This window comes from Loxodonta africana, chromosome 20 (genome assembly GCF_030014295.1).
Source record: "Loxodonta africana isolate mLoxAfr1 chromosome 20, mLoxAfr1.hap2, whole genome shotgun sequence".
NCBI classification, from domain to species: Eukaryota; Metazoa; Chordata; class Mammalia; order Proboscidea; family Elephantidae; genus Loxodonta; species Loxodonta africana.
This window is the reverse complement of record NC_087361.1, coordinates 68,455,923-68,477,468: the sequence shown is the minus strand read 5'-3', so window position 1 is coordinate 68,477,468 and position 21,546 is coordinate 68,455,923. Positions and strand designations below refer to the sequence as shown.

The 21,546-nt window shown below is 40.2% G+C and overlaps 1 protein-coding gene across 1 annotated transcript in view; it reads right to left on the bottom strand.

Annotated features, from left to right (window-relative positions):
• Window positions 1-4,136, bottom strand: part of PM20D1 (peptidase M20 domain containing 1) — a 28,311-nt gene extending 24,175 nt beyond the window's left edge. The window contains exons 1-2 of the mRNA XM_064273295.1: window positions 3,566-4,136; window positions 1,118-1,204 (exon numbers count right to left, since the gene is read on the bottom strand). Coding sequence (XP_064129365.1) covers window positions 1,118-1,204; window positions 3,566-3,737 — 259 coding nt within the window. The 5' untranslated portion in view covers window positions 3,738-4,136. The remainder of the gene's footprint in view (window positions 1-1,117; window positions 1,205-3,565) is intronic.
• Window positions 4,137-21,546: the final 17,410 nt, after the last annotated feature.

Below are 21,546 nucleotides of genomic sequence, written 5' to 3'. Positions count from 1 at the left end.
AATCAAACATGACTCATATATGTGTATATATATATATATATATATAATCAGAGATATTTTTCAGGGCTCTTTTAACAAAACAAGACTCTTACTGCATGCTATATGGAGATAAAGATTATTTCATCTAGCAGAAGGCCATACTTTTATGCAGAGGTGTGAATGTTTCCAGGGTTAATTATTAGGTAACAGGCAAGTCCTAACACATATGGCCTCAGATACATGGAAGAAAGAACTCTGATCTCTCACTGGGCTTTGCTGAAAGAATCCACATATACCTCCATGGATAGCTGAAGACAAAAAACCGAAAAATACGCTTTTATCTTGTTAGCCAGGTTATCTAGTTAATTATCACTGTATATTTATTTCCTATTCTTATCTCCTATTGCTTAGTAAAGACTCCCAGCCTGGCTTCAGCTTGGTTACTGGGAATTAACCCCAGATCCGCTCTGTCCCAGAGCATTAAAGAAGGGGGCCTTTTATTGCCTCTAGGCCAGCTTCTCCCACTTTGGAGAGGCTGGTTTTTATTTGATTTAGGAAGATGGCTTCACTACTCTTCAAGGAGTGGTGAGCGGTTCCAAGACGCCTTTTACCCCTGACCCAGCTTTCCTCAGCTCTGTACTCTATGGGTGCTGGGGGCGAGGGGAGAAGACTGATGTGACAGCTCAGAACGTTGGCTGTTACTGATGAATCTGGAGTAGGGCCTAGGTGGGTGGAGCGTGTGTATACAGAGGTAAGGATGGGAGAAGCATGGGGCAGAGTTCTGGAACCTTGTACACGTAGAAGGAGTCCCTTCTACCTTTGTCATCATACATTTATTGACTGACGCATATACAGGGCAAAGATTGGGAGTGTTCAAACTCTGACCCAATAGCTATGCACCTCAATTCTTCAAAGGAGGCATCTCTAGGGTTCACTCTGTCTCCATGCTAACACCTAGGTTCTCCCTCCTGTACTTCCCCATGACGTACAAAACTCAAAGAGGCCCACGGGAATTAGGCGGTTCTCTGGCTCAGTCACAAAATAAACTTCTTTAAAAGAACCATGTTTCCAGTGCTGCGCCTACCACCTCTTGCTCCCAGTTTGTGGTGGACTATTTTTTTTTTTTTTTATATATTACCTTTATAAATGTATTCTCCAAACTCAGCCAGGGCTGTCGTATTGTAGTCCTCGGAGGTGAATGACACTGTTGGGATCTGGATGGCACCTGTCAGAGTCAGACAGTCAGAGATGGAAAATTAAAGATGGTAACAGCCACTGGTTTTTCTGCAGTGTTCTGCTGTGTAAAGAGCTCCTTCACATTCATTATCTCACTGCAGAGGGCATAGCATTCCTGAAAGGTAGGCATTGTTGTTTTTCCTAATTTGATGAGGAAACAAGCTTAGAGAAGTTAAATAAGCTGCTCAAGATTGTTCAACAACAAGCAGCAGTGCTGGGATTTAAACTGTTGTGGTTAGGCATTCGGCTGCTAACCAAAAGGTCAGCAGTTTGAATCCACCAGCTGCTTCTTGGAAACCCTATGGGGCAGCTCTACTTTGTCCTATAGGGTCTCTATCAGTTGGAATTGACTCGACGGCAATGGGTTTGGTTTTGGTTTCTCCTGGTTTGGCTCAGGCTAATATGATTCTTAAAGAAAAATAATGTCCAAGACTTGGAGGAAGTAGACTTGGACCTTGGCCCTGGGTAGTCAGAGCAAAGATGAAATATCCTCCTAAGGTTTCACTCTTTGCCTCTGAAACCACCGTTCCCTTCGCTGATTTCCAATTCCATCATTCTCCAGGAATCCGCTGTCTTGGGTACCTTCATCAATGAGTGCGTTCTTTGGATCTGAGGTTCCTGCGCTGAGATGATCCCAGACCGAGGGAAGACTGATGACAAGGACCTTCGTCCAGAGCCAACAGAGAGAGAAAGCCTTCCCCTGGAGATGGTGTCCTGAATGCGGACTTCTAGCCTACCGGACTGTGAGAGAATAAACTTCCCTTTGTTAAAGCCATCCACTTGTGGTATTTCTGTTATAGCAGCACTAGATGACTAAGATGATAGCCATCCGAGAACACCAAAACCAAACCAAATCCACTGCTGTCAAGTCGATTCCAACTCACAGCGGCCCTATAGGACAGAATCGAACCACCCCATAGGGTCTCCAAGGAGCAGCTGGTGGATTTGAACTGCTGATGCCATGGGTCAGGCATCAGGCTGGAGGCTTCTCTTGACTTGTGTAGCTCACAGGCTGACAAACCCAATATTGGCAGCCAAGCTCTTGACCACAGTGCCTTCAGGGTTCCTCCAACAACACAGTGGGACAAAATGCACCTGGACAGCTTGACGTTGAAGGAGAGGCTCTTAAAGGCAAACTTAATTCTATACTCAGATTTGCTAAGATCAACTCTACATCACAGCCCACCATATAGATGGGGAAGCTGAAGTTCTAGAGGCAGACCCAAGATCGCAACTCAAGAGTTCCAAGCCATGTTGCTATAACGCCCCTACTCTAGATTCTGGTCTTGTTTTTGTTTTCTTCCATGCCAAGACGTTCTGGTGAGCTGCAGCCCAACACCTTTCAGAGGAATATTTATCCTATGCCTTTGGGAGAGCCCCGCCTGCCTCTGGGACAGCTCATGCACACTTTATATTCAATCACAGGAGTTAGCTTTGGGTCCTGGCATTTGTCTGCGCATGTTTACCTGGCAGTTTCTCTTATCCATTAGGAAAACAGAGGAAAAATACTGAAGCTACTCCCAGTGTTGAGGAAGGATCCTATTATCTCACAGGCTCTAGAACTCAACAGAAACTTCCCTCTTTCCTCCGGTTAAACGCAGATTCAGAAGGTGAATGAGTTTTTAGTCTTGTTTAGAGGTCTAGTGGAGAGCTGTCCAACCAGGAGGAATTAGGAATACCCTACACCCTAGGATCACCCCTCTCTCCCTACCCAACACACCCTTCTTAGAGCCAGATGGAGCACAGTGGCTCCTACCCACTAAAAACCCACTGCCCTCCAGTCGATTCCGACTCATAGCCACCCTATAAGACAGAGTACAACTGCCCTGTAGAGTTTCCAAAAGGTCAGCAATGGCTCCTACAGGCAGTAGATACTGTCACCCGGTGCTCACTTTTTTGCTGTGGGGGCCTGGGGGGGAAGATCATTTAACTGATCTGAGACTCCACTTCCCTCTCTCAATTTCCCTTAGACAAGACTAAGATCATTTAGCCTTAAAATACCACAGAGATTTAACAGACTTGAACATTTTCCAAAGTTACAAGTGCCCTACAGATAAAACCAACTGTAATAATCGAGGCAGGTAAGCAGGGGGTAGGGTGGGCGACAGCCATACCGAGAGGGGCTACGCAGGGAGCGCCCAGAGTACCCCGGAGCCAGGTCCGGGGGAGAGTGGCGTCCCCCAGCCAAGCACGAGGTTTTGGAACCGGGGCCACGGCTGGCCTGGGGTGGTTTGCTGAGCTCGAGCCTGAGTAGTGGACCCTCTGCGGAGGGAGGGAGGAATCACGGGTTGACCCGGGGAGGCAGGAACACGCATCTGCGCAATGGTGGGCGAAGGGGACCCACGTTCACCTTTCAGCGCCTCTTTCATGTCCACGCGCTCCTCTTCGCTGAACTGAGAAGGGATTCGCGACGCCGCCCCCTGAGGCTCCTTGCCCCGCAGGCCCTTGGATCTGGAGAAGGTGGCGATGCCTAGCAACAGCACACCTCCCAGGGCCAGCAGGTACACGCACCTCCGCGCCATGCTTCCCCCCAGCGCCCGCGCTAGCCTGCGGCTGGAGGTTGGTACTAAAGCCCAGACCACTCCGCCTTCCGGGTCCGGTCACCGCTCCAAGTCCGGCGTTCTGCGTTAGGCCCATCCCATCGCCAGACTGGCCAGCCTCTGCTTGGCTGGGGCCCTGTCCCCGAAAGGCCTTTGGGGTGTTGTGGGCATTTTTCCCCTGGAGCGGAACGCTGTCAGAGCAAAGGTCAAGCAGATCCCCAGCCGAGGCGCAGGTCTCGTCCGCACGCGATCTGCTTTGAGATCCTGGTAAATCGCTTGCTATGTATATATATAAAAAACAATAAATCAAGTTAAAGAAAAATGAAATGAGTGAAGCTTATTAGAGCTCATTCTACTTATTGCTTTTTCGGAAGCTTAGAAGTTGACCACCATTCCCTAGATTCCGTTGGGCTTTCCTGGCCCCTGGCTTGATTTCATCTGAAATTGAAACAATAGCGTTCTGTCTGTAGATACTGCTTTGAAGCACCACCTCAGAGGGTTTGCTCCTGTTTTGGAATTTTCCTGAAAATGTTTTTGATATTAAGGTTAACATTGTATTTTTGCAACTCTAGCCAAATACAGTGACTTAAGAACCTGTAGAAGAATTACTGTAAAATAAAGAGAATTTTGATGCATTAATAAACATTCAACAAACTGAAATTTCATAACCATTCAGAGTAGAGGTTTATTTTTTGGGGGAAAAAAATCTCTCTTACAAAGCAAATATAAAATTAGATTTCTTGGAGCCAGAAGAAACTGTTTCTTCCAGATCCTTTGAGGCAATTTCATCTGGCAGTACTATCACATTTTAGGATTTTCCAGAAAGTTCAGCAAGTGTTATACGGTCAGTAGTACCAGACAGCTACTTGTGACCAAAGCTGCAGACACAATCCCAGTGTTTGTCAAGGTTCAGAGAGGGAGCGGTTTGCTCTAGCCTTTTCACTAATCCTTCTTAAAAACAAAAAATAAAACCCAAAACCTACAATCATGTAGTTACTTTTCAATATTTACTAAAAAAAAAAAAACCCATTATAAATTACTTCACACATATAGAAATGTGTAAAGAATAATATAATGGGCATCCTTGTATTTACTAGCCAGTTTAATAGAGTTGAAACGAATTTTTAAAATTGCAAATATTGACAGAATTTTTAATAAGAAGTGTTTTAATTCCTATCAAATTTAAGAATTTTTATGAGTATAAAATTAATAAACATTTGTGCACTGCGAGTCATTTGAAAATAACAGGAAAGTATGAAGAAAACAATAATTTATGTCATCCCAATTATCTTAGGCTGGGTTCTCTAGAGAAGAAAAGCCAGTAAAGTGTGAATATATGTATATTTATATATATTTATTTATCTCAAGGAAATGGCTCACATTGTTGTAGAGGCTGGCAAGTCCCAAGACTGTGGGTCAGGCATCAGGCTAGAGGCTTCTCCTGACTCACGTAGCTCAGAAGGTGACAAACCCAGTATTAGCAGGTAGGATGACAGGCTACTGGCTCACAGGTTGCAGAGGCTGATGAATCCACATTGTCAGGTAAGATGGCAGGCTGCTGGCTCAGGTCCCTAGAACCAGAGGTCAGATGGTAACAAGCTGGATTTAGGATCCAGAATAAGCAAGTGAGCTTTGTCAGAATGTCCATATATATTGGATGCAGGCCACACCCCTGTGGAAACTCCCCTTGCAACCGATTGGCTGATTATCTTAGATCACATCACTGAGGATGACTACATCATTACATAACTGCCAAATTTCATCATTAAATAACTGCCAAACTACATCATTACATCATTGCATAACTGCCAAACCTGCCAAACCACTGAGAATCATGGCCCAGTCAAGGTGACACAGAACCTTAACCACCACACCAATATCCAGAGATTTTCATTCATAGTATTTGATGTGTCATTCAGTCTTTTTTCTATGCACACAAATATTCACATCTGAAGTGTTTGTCTATTTTAAAATGAGACAGATGCATGCTGTATGCAAAGTTCTATATTCTGCTTTAACATATATCAAAAACCATTTCCCTAGCCTTACAATTCTTTAAATTCTCTTATCATGTAATACTGGATACATACAAAAGGATATGTGCTGTGTATATGTAAAGCAAATAATAAAACAAACACCTGTGAACACCCCTCTCCACATTATCAGTAAAGTTCCTGTATGTGGAGACTCCCTGCCCGAGGTAGCCACTATCTGAAATCGTGTGGTGTGTGCCTATGTGCGTGTTTTAAATAGTTCACATAGATCACATATGCTTGAATATATACATATATATGTATATATATATACATATATCTATATATAGAAAGAGGGAGGGAGAGATAGAGAGGGAAAGAGAGAGCTTGGTTTTGCTTGCCTTTGTAAAAATATCATGCCATCTGTAGTCTTCTGCAACTTGCCTTAAAATTTTTTTTATTGTGATAAAATACACATAACATAAAATTTACCATTTTAGCTGTTTTTAATGTACACTTTAGTGTCGTTAATTACATTCACAATGTTGTGCAGCCATCACCACTAGGTATTCCCAAAATTTCTTCATTATCCCCCGTAGAAGCTCTGTATACCCATTAAGCAATAGCTCCTTGTTCCCTCCTCCCCCAGCAACTGGTAACCTCTAATCTACTTTCTGTTGCTATGAATTTGCCAGTTCTAGACACAGGTAGTCCCTGACTTACAACGAAGCTCTGTTCAGATGACACTGTCTTAAGTCGGTTCTGACATAAGTCAAATACCTCGTTTTTATTCTTAAATTTTCATTATTATTGTCTTTTATTATCAGTATCTATAAATCCAATCTTTATTTGTCTTTGGGGGTTGGAAACATTACATATCAACTTACAGATATATTTTAATGCACATATAAAAAAATACATGCTCATAAAAAAATGGATGAATTTGGCATTTTGTCAGTTGTGGTAATAGCTCTCCTGTGGAAGGTTCTGCATCATCCGAATTATCCCTGGGAATGGAGACTGTGTTTCTAGTCTGAAAATTAGTGAGAGTTGTCTGTGTGGTCCTTTTATGTGCTACAACATTGTATGTAGTACAGTACATATTACTAACGATAAGATGTGCCAAAAAAAAAAAAAAAGATGACTTTACATGTGGTTCTTTTTAACTCAAATACATCATGAGGCAGGGATTACCTGTATTTCATATAAGTGAATCATAGAATATTTGCCCTTTTATGTCTGGCTTATTTCATTTAGCATTACGTTTTAAAGGTTCATCCATGTTATAGCATATATTAGAACTTCATTCCTTTTTATGGCTGAATAATATTCCATTGGGTTCCAGTTTCTCCACATTCTCTCCAACATTTGTTAATTTCCATTTTTTAAAAAATTATAGTCATCCTAGTAGGTATGAAGTGGTATCTTGGGTTTTGATTTGCATTTCCCTGATGACTAATGATGTTAAGGATCTTTTCATGTACTTCTTAGCTATTCGTATATCTTCCTTAGAGAAGTATCTATTCAAGTGCGTGCCCATTTTTTAATTGGATGGTTTGTCTTTTTGTTGTTGAGTGAAAGGAGTTCTTGATATAGTCTGGGTATTAAATACATATCGACATGTGATTTACAAATATTGTCTTCCAGTATGTGGGCTGTCATTTCACTCTCTTGATAGTGTTCTATGATGCACAAAATTTTTAATTTTCATTAAGTCCAATTTATCTATTTTTTTCTTTTGTTGCTTATGCTTTTGGTGTCATATCTAAGAAAGCATTACCAAATCCAGGGATATGTACAGTTGTCCCTTTGTTTTCTTTTAAGAGTTTTATAATTTTAGCTCTTAAATTTAGGTCTTTAATCCATCTTGAGTTAATTTTTGTGTATGTTGCAAGTAAGGGCTCAACTTCTTTCTTTTGTAAGTGGATATCCAGTTTTCTCACCATCATTTGTTGAAGAGACTGTTCTTTCTCGTGCATGGTCTTGGCACCCTTATTGAAAATCAGTTGATAATACATGTGAGGGTTTAATTCTAGGTTCTCAGTTCTGTTCCATTGGTCTATATACTTATGCTACTACCACACTGTTTTGTAGTAAGTTTTTGAAATTGGGAACTGTGAGTAACCCAACTTTGTTCTTTTTCAATATTGTTTGACTATTCAGAGTCCCTTGAAATGACATGAGTTTTTTCTATTTCTTGGGAAAACAAAACAAACACAGCCCACTGGGATTTTAGTAGGGATTGTATTGAGTCTGTAGCTGCCTTTGTATAATATTGCTACCTTAGCAATATTAACTCTTACAATCCATCCATGAATATGGGATGTCTTTCCATTTATTTGGGTCTTTTTTTATTTCTCTCAGCTATTTTTTTAGTTTCCAGTGTACAAAACTTGCACTTCCTTAGTTAAATTTATTCCTAAGTATTTTATCCTTTTTTTTAAATAATTTTTATTGTGCTTTAAATGAAAGTTTACAAATCAAATCAGTCTCTCACACAAAAACCCATATACACCTTGCTACACACTCCAAATTACTCTCCCCCTAATGAGACACCCTGCTCTCTCCCTCCACTCTCTCTTTCTGTGTCCTTTTCGGCAGCTTCTAACCCCCTCCACCCTCTCATTCCCCTCCAGGCAGGAGATACCAGCATAGTCTCAAGTGTCCACCTGATCCAAGAAGCTCACTCCTCACCAGCATCCCTCTCCAACCCATTGTCCAGTCCAATCCATGTCTGGAGAGTTGGCTTCAGGAATGGTTCCTGTCCTGGACCAACAGAAGGTCTGGGGGCCATGACCACCGGGGTCCTTCCAGTCTCAGTCAGACTATTAAGCCTGGTCTTATAAGAATTTGGGGTCTGCATCCCACTGCTCTCCTGCCCCCTCAGGGGTTCTCTGTTGTGTTCCCTGTCAGGGCAGTCATCGGTTGTAGCCAGGCACCATCTAGTTCTTCTGGTCTCAGGATGATGTAGTCGCTGGTTCATGTGGCCCTTTGTGTCTCTTGGGCTCGTAATCGCCTTGTGTCCTTGGTGTTCTTCATTCTCCTTTGATCCAGGTGGGTTGAGACCAATTGATGCATTTTAGATGGCTGCTTGGTAGTGTTTAAGACCCCAGACGCCACTCTTCAAAGTGGGATGCAGGATGTTTTGTTAATAGATTTTATTATGCCAATTGACTTAGATGTCCCCTGAAACCATGGTCCCCAGACCCCTGCCCCTGCAACGCTGGCCTTCAAAGCATTCAGTTTATTGAGGAAACTTCTTTGCTTTTGGTTTAGTCTGATTGTGCTGACCTCCCCTGTATTGTGTCTTGTCTTTCCCTTCACCTAAAGTAGTTCTTATCTGCTATCTAATTAGTGAATACCCCAATCCCACCCTCTTTCCCCGCCTCGTAACCACAAAAGAATGTTTTCTTCTCAGTTTAAACTATTTCTCAAGTTCTTATAATAGTGGTCTTATACAATATTTGTCCTTTTGCAACTGACTAATTTCACTCAGCATAATGCCTTCCAGGTTCCTCCATGTTATGAAATGTTTCACAGATTGCTCACTGTTCTTTATCGATGCATAGTATTCCATTGTGTGAATATACCATAATTTATTTATCCATTCATCCGTTGATGGGCACCTTGGTTGTGTCCATCTCTTTGCTATTGTAAACAGTGCTGTAGCAAACATGGGTGTGCATATATCTGTTTGTGTAAAGGCTCTTATTTCTTTAGGATATATTCCAAGGAGTGGGATTGCTGGATCGTATGGTAGTTCTATTTCTAACTTTTTAAGGAAGCGCCAAACCGATTTCCAAAGTTGTTGTACCATTTGACATTCCCACCAGCAGTGTATAAGTGTTCCAATCTCTCTAGAGCCTCTCCAACATTTATTATTTTGTCTTTTTTGGATTAATGCCAGCCTTGTTGGAGTGAGATGAAATCTCATTGTAGTTTTGATCTGCATTTCTCTAATGGCTAATGATTGTGAACATTTCCTCATATATCTGCTAGCTACCTGAATGTCTTCTTTAGTGGAGTGTCTATTCATATCTTTTGACCAAACTCGTTTGAGATATAAAAAGAGCAGATTGAGCAAGGGATGAAGCCAGGCAAGCAGAGATGGGGGAAGATAGATGCCATGCCACATGAAGATGACCAAGAGTCAAGGAATAGAAGCTGAAGAGACAAGGACCTCCCCCAGAGCCGAGAGAGAGAAAGCCTCCCACTAAAGCTGACAACCTGAATTCAGAATTCTAGTCTCCTAAACTGAGAGAAAATAAATTGCCCTCTGTTAAAGCCACTCACTTGTGGTATTTCTATAATAGGGACACTTGATAACTAAGACAGAATTTAGTACTGCAGAAGTGGGAGTGCTGCTCTAACGAATTACCTACAATGTGGAAGTGGTTTTGAAATGGTGTATTGGGTGGAGGCTGGAAGAGTTTTAAGCTGCCTAACAGTAAAAGCCTATATTGCCTTGAAGAGACTGTTGGTAGTATTATGGACATCAAAGCAATTCTGGTGAGGGCTCAGAAGGGGAAGTGAGGAGAGCCATAGAGAAAGTGTCTGTCGTCTTAGAGAACACATATGGCACCATCAACAGAATGTTGCTAGACCTGTGGATGTTAAATGTGATTCTGGTGGGGTTTAGAAGAAAACAATGAACATGTGATTAAACAATGGAGGAAAACCCAAAAACCAAAGCCAGTGCCATCCAGTCGATTCCGACTCATAGCGACCCTATAGGACAGAGTAGAACTGCCCCATAGAGTTTCCGAGGAGTGCCTGGCGAATTTGAACCGCTGACCCTTTGGTTAGCAGCTGTAGCACTTAACCACTACACCACCAGGGTTTCCTACAATGGAGGAAGGGTGATGCTTTTATTTCAGTAGTAAAGAACTTGTCTAAATTATGTTCAAACATTTGGTGGAAGGTAGACCTTTTAAGTAATGAACTTGGATATTTGGCTGAGGAGATTTCTAAGCAAGATCTTAAAGGGGCAGTGTAGGTTCTCCTTGCTGCTTATAGTAAAATGCGAGAGGAAAGAAATGGACTCAAAAATGAACTGTGTAAAATGAAAACAAAACTTAAAGATTTGGATAATTCTGTTGTACAAACTGAGGATGTGTGTTCTAGAATTTTCACCAAGGACATGGCTACACCATCTTTTGTTAAAGAGATTAGGCCTGAGACTGATGGATCTAACCAACTACCACGGCAGAAAACCCATCAGCTTAGACTGAAGGGGACAGAGAAGGGACAAAAGGAAAGAAAGCTGTCTGCCTCTTGGAATTCTGCAGGTAGGAAACAAGCCAGAGGGCCTATATCTGTTGTCCTCCAAGAACAGGAAAGGACCATCCCCAGAGAAGTTTGTAGATCAGCAGAACTGTCGGACAGGAGCATGGGAAGCAGGGCTGACTCGGTTTCGAAAAGTGGAGCCTTGGTCTCCTAGGTCTCAAAGAGTGGAGCCATAGTATCCTAGGTTTCAAAAAGTCAGATCTGTACCAACTCATTCCAGAGTGTGGGGCTGCCATTTGGTTTGGCCAAGAGGATGGGGCCACCACCCAAACCTCCGGGGGTGGGGCTGCCATGCCTAAGGGGCAAAATAACAGAGCCTGGGGTGGAGGGTGGAAGCCAAGGGTATGAGGATGCCACTCAGATGGACAAGGAGAATGGAGCTGCCCAAAGCACAGTTGCCATCCCAGTAGGCCTGGAGCCCAGGGCGGAGGGGCCTCCACCCAGAATCCAGTGTGGCCAACACCCAGAGTCTGGAGGGCGGGGCCATTGCTCAGATGCTTTCAGAGAACAAGGATTATTTTCAAGTTTTGAGAGTTAATGTAGTTCGTTCTGCTCAGTTTTGAACTTGCTTAGTGCCTGTTATCCCTTCTTGCCCTCCAACTTGTCCCATTTATAGTGGAAATGTCTACCTTGTACCTGTTCCATGTTTGTGCTTTGGAAGCAGATAATTTGTATTCTAGATTTCACAGGTTCACAGGTGAAGATGAATTTTGCCCCAGGATAGAATATGCCTAAAGTCTTACCCATATTTGATATACGTCATTCAGAAGATGACATTTTGGATTTAGGGTTGCTTTAAGACTTTTGGGATAAAGTGACGGGGTGAATGTGTTTTGGATGTGGGAAGAACATACATTTTTGAGGGCCAAAGGCTGGAATGTCATGGATTGAATTGTGTCCCCCAAAATATGTATTGTAAATCCTAACCCCTCTACTAGTGGTTACAATCCCATTTGGAAATAGGTTGGCTTTGTTATGTTAATGAGGCAGTATTAGCGTAGAGTGTGTCTTAAACCAATCTCTTTTGAGATATAAAAAGAGCAGATTGAGCAAAGGATGAAGCAAGCAAGCAGAGATGGGGGAAGGTAGATGCCATGCCACATGAAGATTACCAAGGAGCCAAGGAATAGAAGCTGAAGAGAGAAGGACCTTCTCCCAGAGCCAACACAGAGAGAATGCCTTCCCCTAAAGCTGGTGCTCTGAATTCAGACTTCAAGCCTCCTAAACTGTGACAAAATAAATTGCTGTTTGTTAAAGCTATCCACTTGTGATATTTCTGTTATAGCAGCTCTAGATAACTAAGACAGAATTGTTTCTGACTCGTCAATGTTTTTGAAGAGTTTGATAAAAATTGGCATTAATTTGCCAACCAGGAATAATATATCCTGCAAAACTCTCACTTAAATGTGACCACAAAATTAGGACATTTCCAGATAAACAGAAATTAAGGGAATATGTAAAAACCAAACCAAATTTACAAGAATTATTAAAGGGAGTCCTTTGGTTAGAGAACAACATCAGACAACAACCTGAATCTGGGACACAGGACAGCATCAGTCAGACACCAACCTAGGTGATGAACTCTCAAGGACAAAATAAAACTAAAAGATTTACAACAGGGAACCAGAGAGCACAATCTATAATGCCAACAACATCAGAACAATAAAAGAGTGTAGGTATTAAACTTCCAAATGGAAAGGAAGTCAAGGCAATATCAAGTAATAAAAGACTGGTTTAAACTTAGGAAGATGGGGTAAATTTCAAGGTAACCACAAAGAAAGTTAACAAACCTACTCATCAAAATAAAGAATAAAAACATAAAGTCTCAGTAAACACAAAATCTATAAAAATGAAACAAATTAACAAAAGTCCACCAACAAAAGGAAATCAGCCCAGCAGAGTATGAGGAACAAAGAAAACGTCAGCACCACAAAAAAAGCACTACAAAATGACAGCAATAAACTCACACCTATCAATAATCACATTGAACGTAAATAGTTTAAATGCACCCATAAAGAGACAGAGAGTGACAGAATGGATAAAAAAACAGGACCCATCAATATGCTGTCTACAAGAGACACACCTTAGAAATAAAGAGATAAATATATTAAAAATCAAAGGATGAAAAAAATATATAGCAAACAGGAACCAAAAAAAAAAAGAAGAAGAAGCAGGAGTAGCAATACTAATCTCAGATAAAATAAACTTTAAAATAAAACCAACCATAAAAGTCAAGGAAGGACATTATATAATGATTAAAGGGATAATCCACCATGAGGACATACCCATAATAAATATCTTCACACTCAATGACAGGGCTCCAAAATACATAAAACAAACTCTAACAGCACTGAAAAGGGAAATTGACAGTTCCATGATAATAGTAGGAGACTTCAACACACCACTCTCGGTAAACGATAGAACATCTAGAAAGAAACTCAACAAAAATACAGAAGATTTAAAGGCCACAATCAACTAACTTGACCTCACAGCCATATACAGAACACTCCATCCAACAACAACAAAGTACACATTCTTTTCCAACGTACATGGATTGTTCTCCAGAATAGACCAAATCTTAGGCCACGAAGCAATTCTCAACAAAATCCAAAACTCTGAGATAATACGAAGCATCTTCTCTGATCACATCATAAAACTAGAAATTAATAACATGAAGAGTAAAAAAAAAAAAAAATCAGATACATGGAAACTGAATAACACCTTGCTTAAAAACCACTGGGTAAATAGAAGAAGCTGAAGATGGAATAAAAAAAATTCCCAGAATCAAATGAGAATGAAAATACATCATACCAAAACCTTTGAGGCAAAGCAAAGGCAGTGCTTAGAGGTCAATTTATAGCAATAGACACACAAATCAAAAAAGAAAAAAGGGACAAAATCAAAATATTAGCTATACAACTTGAACAAATAGAAAGAGAAAAGCAAAAGGAGCACATGGCCACCAGAAGAAAGGAAATAATAAAGATCAGAGCAGAAATAAAAGAAATAGAGAATAGAAAAACAATAGAAAGTACTAATAACACCAGAAGTTGGTTCTTTGAAAGGATCAACAAAATCAACAAACCATTCAGACCCATAACAAGAGAAGAGGTGAAAAGGTAAAAAAACAAAAACAAAAAACTCCCCAAAAAAGCCCTGGCACAGATGGCTTCACTGAAGAATTCTGCCAAATATTCAGAGATCAGTACTATTCAAACTATTTGGACATAGAAAAGAAGAGAAAAGGATACTTCCAAATTCGTTCAATGAAGCCAGCATAACCCTGATACCAAAACAAGGCAAAGACACCACAAAAAAAAAAAAAAAAAGAGAAAATTACAGGCTAATATCTCTAACGAATATAGATGCAAAATTCTCAACAAAATTCTAGCCAATAGAATTCAGCATCATTAAAAAAAAAATAACACACCCAAACCAAGTGGGATTCATACCATGTATGCAAGCATGGTTCAAGATTAGAAAATCAATCAGCGTAATCCACCGCATAAATAAAACAAAGAACAAAATCACATGATCATCTCAATTGATGCAGAAAAAGCATTCAATAAAGTCCAACACCCATTTCTGGTTAAAAAAAAAACCAAAACTCTCAATAAAATAGGTGTAGAAAGAAAATTACTCAACATGATAAAGGGTATCTATACAAAACCAACAGCCGACATCATTCTTAACAGAGAGAAGCTAAAAACATTGCGCCTGATAATAGGAACAAGACAAGGATGCTCTTTATCACCATCTCTATTTAACATTGTGCTGACAGTCCTAGCTAGAGTAATAAGGCAAGAAGAAGAAAAAAAGAGCATACAAATTGATAAGGAAGAAGTAAAACTGTCCCTATTTGTGGATATGATACCATGCATAGAGAACTCAAAAGACTCCACAAGAAAACTACTGGAACTAGTAGCAAGATTCAGCAGAGAGCAGGATAGAAGATAAACATACAAAAATAAGTTGGATTCCTATACACCAATAAAGAGAACTACAAAAAGGAAATCAGGAAAGAAATGTCATTTATAATAGCCCCTAAAAAAAATTAAATACTTAGGAATAAATCTAACCAGGGACGTAAAAGACCTATACAAAGAAAACTACAAAACACTACTGCAAGAAACTAAAAGAGACCTACATAAACGGAAAAATATACCGTACTCATTTATTGACTATGCAAAGGCATTCAACTGTGTGGATCATAACATATCGTGGATAACATTCGCAAGAATCGGAATTCCAGAACACTTAATTGTGCTCGTGCGGAACCTTTACATAGATCAAGAGGCAGTTATTCGGATAGAACAAGGAGATACTGATTGGTTTAAAGTCAGGAAAGGTATGTGCCAGGGTTGTATTCTTTCACCATACCTATTCAATCAGTATGCTGAGCAAATAATACGAGAAGCTGGACTATGTGAAGAGGAACGGGGCATCAGAATTGGAGGAAGACTCATTAACAACCTGTGTTATGCAGATGACACAACCTTGCTTGCTGAAAGTGAAGAGGACTTGAAGCACTTACTAATGAAGATCAAAGACCACAGCCTTCAGCATGGGTTGCACCTCAACATAAAGAAAAAAAAATCCTCACAACTGGACCAATGAGCAACATCATGATGAACGGAGAAAAGATTGAAGTTGTCAAGGATTTCATTTTAGTTGGATCCACAATCAACAGCCATGGAAGCAGCAGTCGAGAAATCAAAAGATGGAGGCGGAGCCAAGATGGCAGAATAGACAGACCCTTCCGACGAGCCCTCTTTACAACAAAGATCTGAAAAAACAAGTGAAACGAGTATATTTGTGACAAGCTGGGAGCCTGAGCTTCAAAGGCAAGCTTAGAAAACGAACTGAGGGGCAGGGGGAGGAAGAGACAGTTCAGAACCGGAGAGGAGTTACTCGACCTGAATCGGGGGGAACCCTCAGGGACTATTCCCAGAGCGGCGGCAGCGGTGGAAGGCTGGTACAAGCGTTCAGCCACAGTTTCCTCAGGGAGAAGCAGCCAGGCACACAGCCTACTCACACCTCCGAAACCTGAGGAGAACAGTGCTCTAGGCAAAAGTGAAGTACTTGCGTACATTTTAATGCGCCCACCGACCCGCAAACCAGCTTCAGCAGCTGAATTCCCTGGGCCTGAGATAGACACTGTTGAGCACCTAGAGCCATCCTCCCGGCCTTGGGGAAGGGAAAAAATTTGCATTTGGGGGAAAAAATAATTTGCTAGCTCCACTAACCGTGGGAACTCAGGACAGAAGCAGCTCCTGTCCAGGCGTAAACCGTCCGTGGACCTTGAGCACCTTTCCCTTCTGCATGGACCAGTGAGGGCCTATTTTGGGAGAATAGGCCCTTGTTGGCAGACTCCAGCCATTTCAGCTGTGCGGTGGAGAGGTGGGTGTTTGATGTTTGACATTGCTTTGGCTATTATAAAAGGTCTCCACTCAGCCACATCAGGGACCTAAGGACTGGTAGCTCCACTCAGGTCACCCAGCCACCTGCGACAGGGGTCCAAAGATAAATGGTACCTCCCAGTCCTTACAACCAAAAACTTTGCGTGCCCATGGTCCCTCTGCAGAACCCACCCACCAGCACGCTCTAGGGAACAGAGACGCGTTTTCTTCAGAGAAACTTGGAGGTCGGTTCTCAGCCCCCTGCCTTGTTCAGAGCATGACGCCCTGCTGCAATCAGAAACCAGTATATACGCCAATCACCCCTGCCCCTCTAGGACTGTAGGACAAAGCCTGTACCACACACTTGATGATCAGCTACCTGGACACCTGAGCTGAATTCATACAAGAAAACTGAATGGACTCCTAGGCTGATATACATGATAACAGCTCAAGCCATCTGGGGACAGGATGTCAGAGCTCCGAAGGTGAAAGTAATCAAGCTAGCTCACTCAAGCAACCTATAGGGGTATACCAAAACAAAACAAAGCAAGAAGCTATGACACAGCAAGGAAGAATAAACTAATACGATAACTTACAGATGGCTCAGAGACAACAGTCAATATCAAGTCACATAAAGAAACAGACCATGATCGCCTCAAAACAGGCTCTCAGAACAAAGAATCTAGGGATCGCCTAGATGAGAGTGCATTCCTGGAATTACAGGATGCAGAATACAAAAGATTAATATACAGAACCCTTCAAGACAACAGGAAGGAAATGAGACGATATGCAGAAAAAGCCAAGGAACACACAGATAAAGCAATTGAAGAAATTAGAAAGATTATTCAGGAACATAATGAAAAGTTTAATAAGCTCGAAAAACCCATAGACAGTCAGCAATCAGAAATTCAGAAGATTAACAATAAAATTACAGAAGTAGACAACTTAATAGAAAGTCAGAGGAGCAGAATTGAGCAAGTAGAAGGTAGAATTTCTGAACTTGAAGATAAATCACTTGGCACTAATATATTTGAAGAAAAATCAGATAAAAGAATTTTAAAAACTTAAGAATCATGTGGGACGCTATCAACAGAAATAACCTACGAGTGATTGGAGTACCAGAACAGGGAGGGATAACAGAAAATACAGAGAAAATTGTTAAAGATTTGTTGGCAGAAAACTTCCCTGATATTGTGAAAGATGAGAAGATATCTATCCAAGATGCTCATCGAACTCCACATAAGGTAGATGTTAAAAGAAAGTCACCAAGACATACTATAATCAAGCTTGCCAAAACCAAAGATAAAGAGAGAATTATAAGAGCAGCGAGGGATAAACGAAAAGTCACCTACAAAGGAGCACCAATATGAATAAGCATGGACTACTCGGCAGAAACCATGCAGGTAAGAAGGCAATAGGATGACATATTTAAAAAATTGAAGGAAAAAAATTGCCCGCCAAGAATCATATATCCAGCAAAACTGTCTCTTAAATATGAAGGTGCAATTAAGACATTTCCAGATAAACACAAGTTTAGGAAATTCATAAAAACCAAACCAAAACTACAAGAAATACTAAAGAGAGTTCTTTGGTTGGAAAATCAATAACATCAGGTATCAACCCAAGACTAGATCACTGGGCAGAGCAATCAGATGTCAAACCAGACAGGGAAATCACAAAAACAAATCAAGATAAGAAAAAACTCTCAAAACAGGGAAACCGCAATGTTATTATGTAAAAGAAGACATTAAAACAATAAAGAAGGACTAGGAATGCAGTCATCGATCTTTCATATGGAAAGGAAGACAAGATGATACAAAGAAACAAAAGATAAGTTTAAATTTAGAAAAATAGGACTAAATATTAAGGTAACCACAAAGGAGACAAACTATCTTACACATCCAAATAAAACACAAGAAAAAAATAGAGACTCAGCAGAAGTAAAATCAACAACAACAAATATGAGGAAAGGACAATATATAATCTACTCAGCACAAAAATTTAAGTAAGAAAAAGAAGCTGTCAACAACACACAAAAAAAAGACATCAAAATGATAGCACTAAATTCATACCTATCCATAATTACACTGACTGTAAATGGACTAAATGCACCAATAAAGAGACAGAGAGTGGCAGAATGCATTAAAAAACAAGATCCGTCTATATGCTAGCTAGAAGAGACACACCATAGACTTAGAGACACAAACAAACTAAAAATCAAAAGGATGGGAAAAAATATAGCAAGCAAAGAACAATCAAAAAAGAGCAGGAACGGCAATATTAATTTCTGACAAAATACACTTTAAAGTTAAATCCATCATAAAGGATAAGGAAGGATACTATACAATGATTAAAGGGACAATACACCAAGAAGATATAGCCGTATTAAATATTTATGCACTCAATGACAGGGCTGCAAGATACATAAACTCTGTCAGCAATGAAAAGTGAGATAGACAGCTCCACAATAAGAGTAGGAGACTTCAACACACCACTTTTGATGAAGAACAGGACATCCAGAAAGAAGCTCAATAAAGACACGCAAGATCTAAATGCCACAAACAACCAATTTGACATCATAGACGTATACAGAACACTCCACCCAACAGCAACCAAGTATACTTTCTTTTCTAGTGCACATGGAACATTCTCTAGAATAGACCACATATTAGGTCATAAAGCAAGCCTTAGGAGAATCCAAGACACTGAAATATTACAAAGCATGTTCTCTGATCATAAGGCCATAAAAGTAAAAATCAATAACAGAAAAAGCAGGGAAGAGAAATCAAACAACTTGGAAACCGAACAATACCCTGCTCAAAAAAGACTGGATTATAGAAGACATTAAGGATGGAATAAAGAAAGTCACAGAATCCAATGAGAATGAAAATACTTCCTATCAGAACCTTTGGGACACAACGAAAGCAGTGATCAGAGGTCAATTTATATCAAAAAATGCACACGTCCAAAAAGAAGAAAGGGCCAAAATCAAAGAACTACCCCTACAACTTGAACAAATGGAAAGAGAGCAGCAAAAGAAACCCTCAGGCATCAGAAGAAAACGAATAATAAAAATTAGAGCTGAACTAAATGAAATAGAAAACAGAAAAACAATTGAAAGAATTAACAAGACCAAAAGCTGGTTCTTTGAAAAAATCAACAAAATTGATAAACCACTGGCAAAATAACAAAAGAAAAACAGAAGAGGAAGCAGATAACCTGAATAACAAATGAGATGGGCGATATTACAACAGACCCAACTGAAATTAAAAGAATTTTATCAGATTACTGTGAAAAATTGTACTCTAACAAATTTGAAAACCTAGAAGAAATGGATGAATTCCTAGAAACACGCTACCTACCTAAACTAACACAAACAGAGGTAGAACAACTAAATAGATCCATAACAAAAGAAGAGATTGAAAAGGTAATCAAAAAACACCCAACCAAAGAAAAAAAAAAAAAAAGCCCTGGCCCAGACAGCTTCACTGCAGAGTTCCACCAAACTTCCAGAGAAAACTTAACACCACTACTACCAAAAAGGTATTTCAGAGCATAGAAAAGGAAGGAATACTCCCAAACGCATTCTATGAAGCCACCACATCCCTGATACCAAAACCAGGTAAAGACACCACACACACAAAAAATTACAAACCTATGTCCCTCATGAACTTAGATGGAAAAATCCTCAACAAAATTCTAGCCAATAGAATTCAACGACATAACAACAACAACAACAAAAATTCACCATGACCAAGTGGGATTCATACCAGGTATGCAGGGATGGTTCAACATTAGAAAAACAATTAATGTAATCCACCACGTAAATAAAACAAAAGATAAGAATCACGTGATTTTTTCAATGGATGCAGAAAAGGAATTTGACAAAGTTCAATGCCCATTCGTGATAAAAACTCTCAGCAAATAGGAATAGAAGGAAAATTCCTCAACATAATAAAGGGCATTTACACAAAGCCAACAGCCAACATCACCTTAAATGGAGAGAGCCTGAAAACATTCCCATTGAGATCGGGATCCAGACAAGGATGCCCTTCATCACTGCTCTTATTCAACATTGTGCTGGAGGTCCTAGCCAGAGCAATTAGGCTAGATAAAGAAATAAAGGGCATCCAGATTGGCAAGGAAGAAGTAAAAGTATCTCTATTTGCAGATGACATGATCTTATATACAGAAAACCCTAAAGAATCCTCAAGAAAACTACTGAAACTAATAGAAGAGTTCAGCAGAGTATCGGAATACAAGATAAACGTACAAAACTCAGTTGGATTCCTCTACACCAACAAAAAGAACATCGAAGAGGAAATCACCAAGTCATTGCCATTTATAGTAGCCCCCAAGAAGATAAAATACTTAGGAATAAATCTTACCGGAGACGTAAAAGACTTACACAAAGAAAATTACAATACACTTCTGCAAGAAACCAAGAGAGACTTACATAAGTGGAAAAACGTACCTTGCTCATGGATAGGAAGACTTAACATTATAAAAATGTCTCTTCTGCCAAAAGCGACCTATACATTTAATGCAATTTTGATCCAAACCCAAACGACATTCTTTAATGAGATGGAGAAAAAAATCACCAACTTCATATGGAAGGGAAAGAGGCCCCGGATAAGTAAAGCATTATTAAAAAAGAAGAACAAAGTGCGAGGCCTCACTCTACCTAATTTTAGAAACTATTATACCACCACAGTAGTCAAAACACCCTGGTACTGGTACAACAACAGATACATAGACCAGTGGAACAGAATTGACAAGCCACACATAAATTCATCCACATACGACCAGTTGATATTTGTCGAAGGCCCCAAATCAGTTAAATGGGGAAAAGACAGCCTTTTTAAGAAATGGTGCTGGCATAACTGGATATCCCCCTGCAAAAAAATGAAACAAGATCCATACCATACACACAAAAACGAGCTCAAAATGGATCAAAGACCTAAATATAAAATCTAAAACGATAAAGATCATGGAAGAAAAAATAGGAGCCCTAATACATGGCATAAACAGTATACAAAACATTATAAAGAATGTAGAAGAAAAACTAGATAACTGGGAGCTCCTAAAAATCAAACACCTATGCTCATCCAAAGACTTCACCAAAAGAGTAAA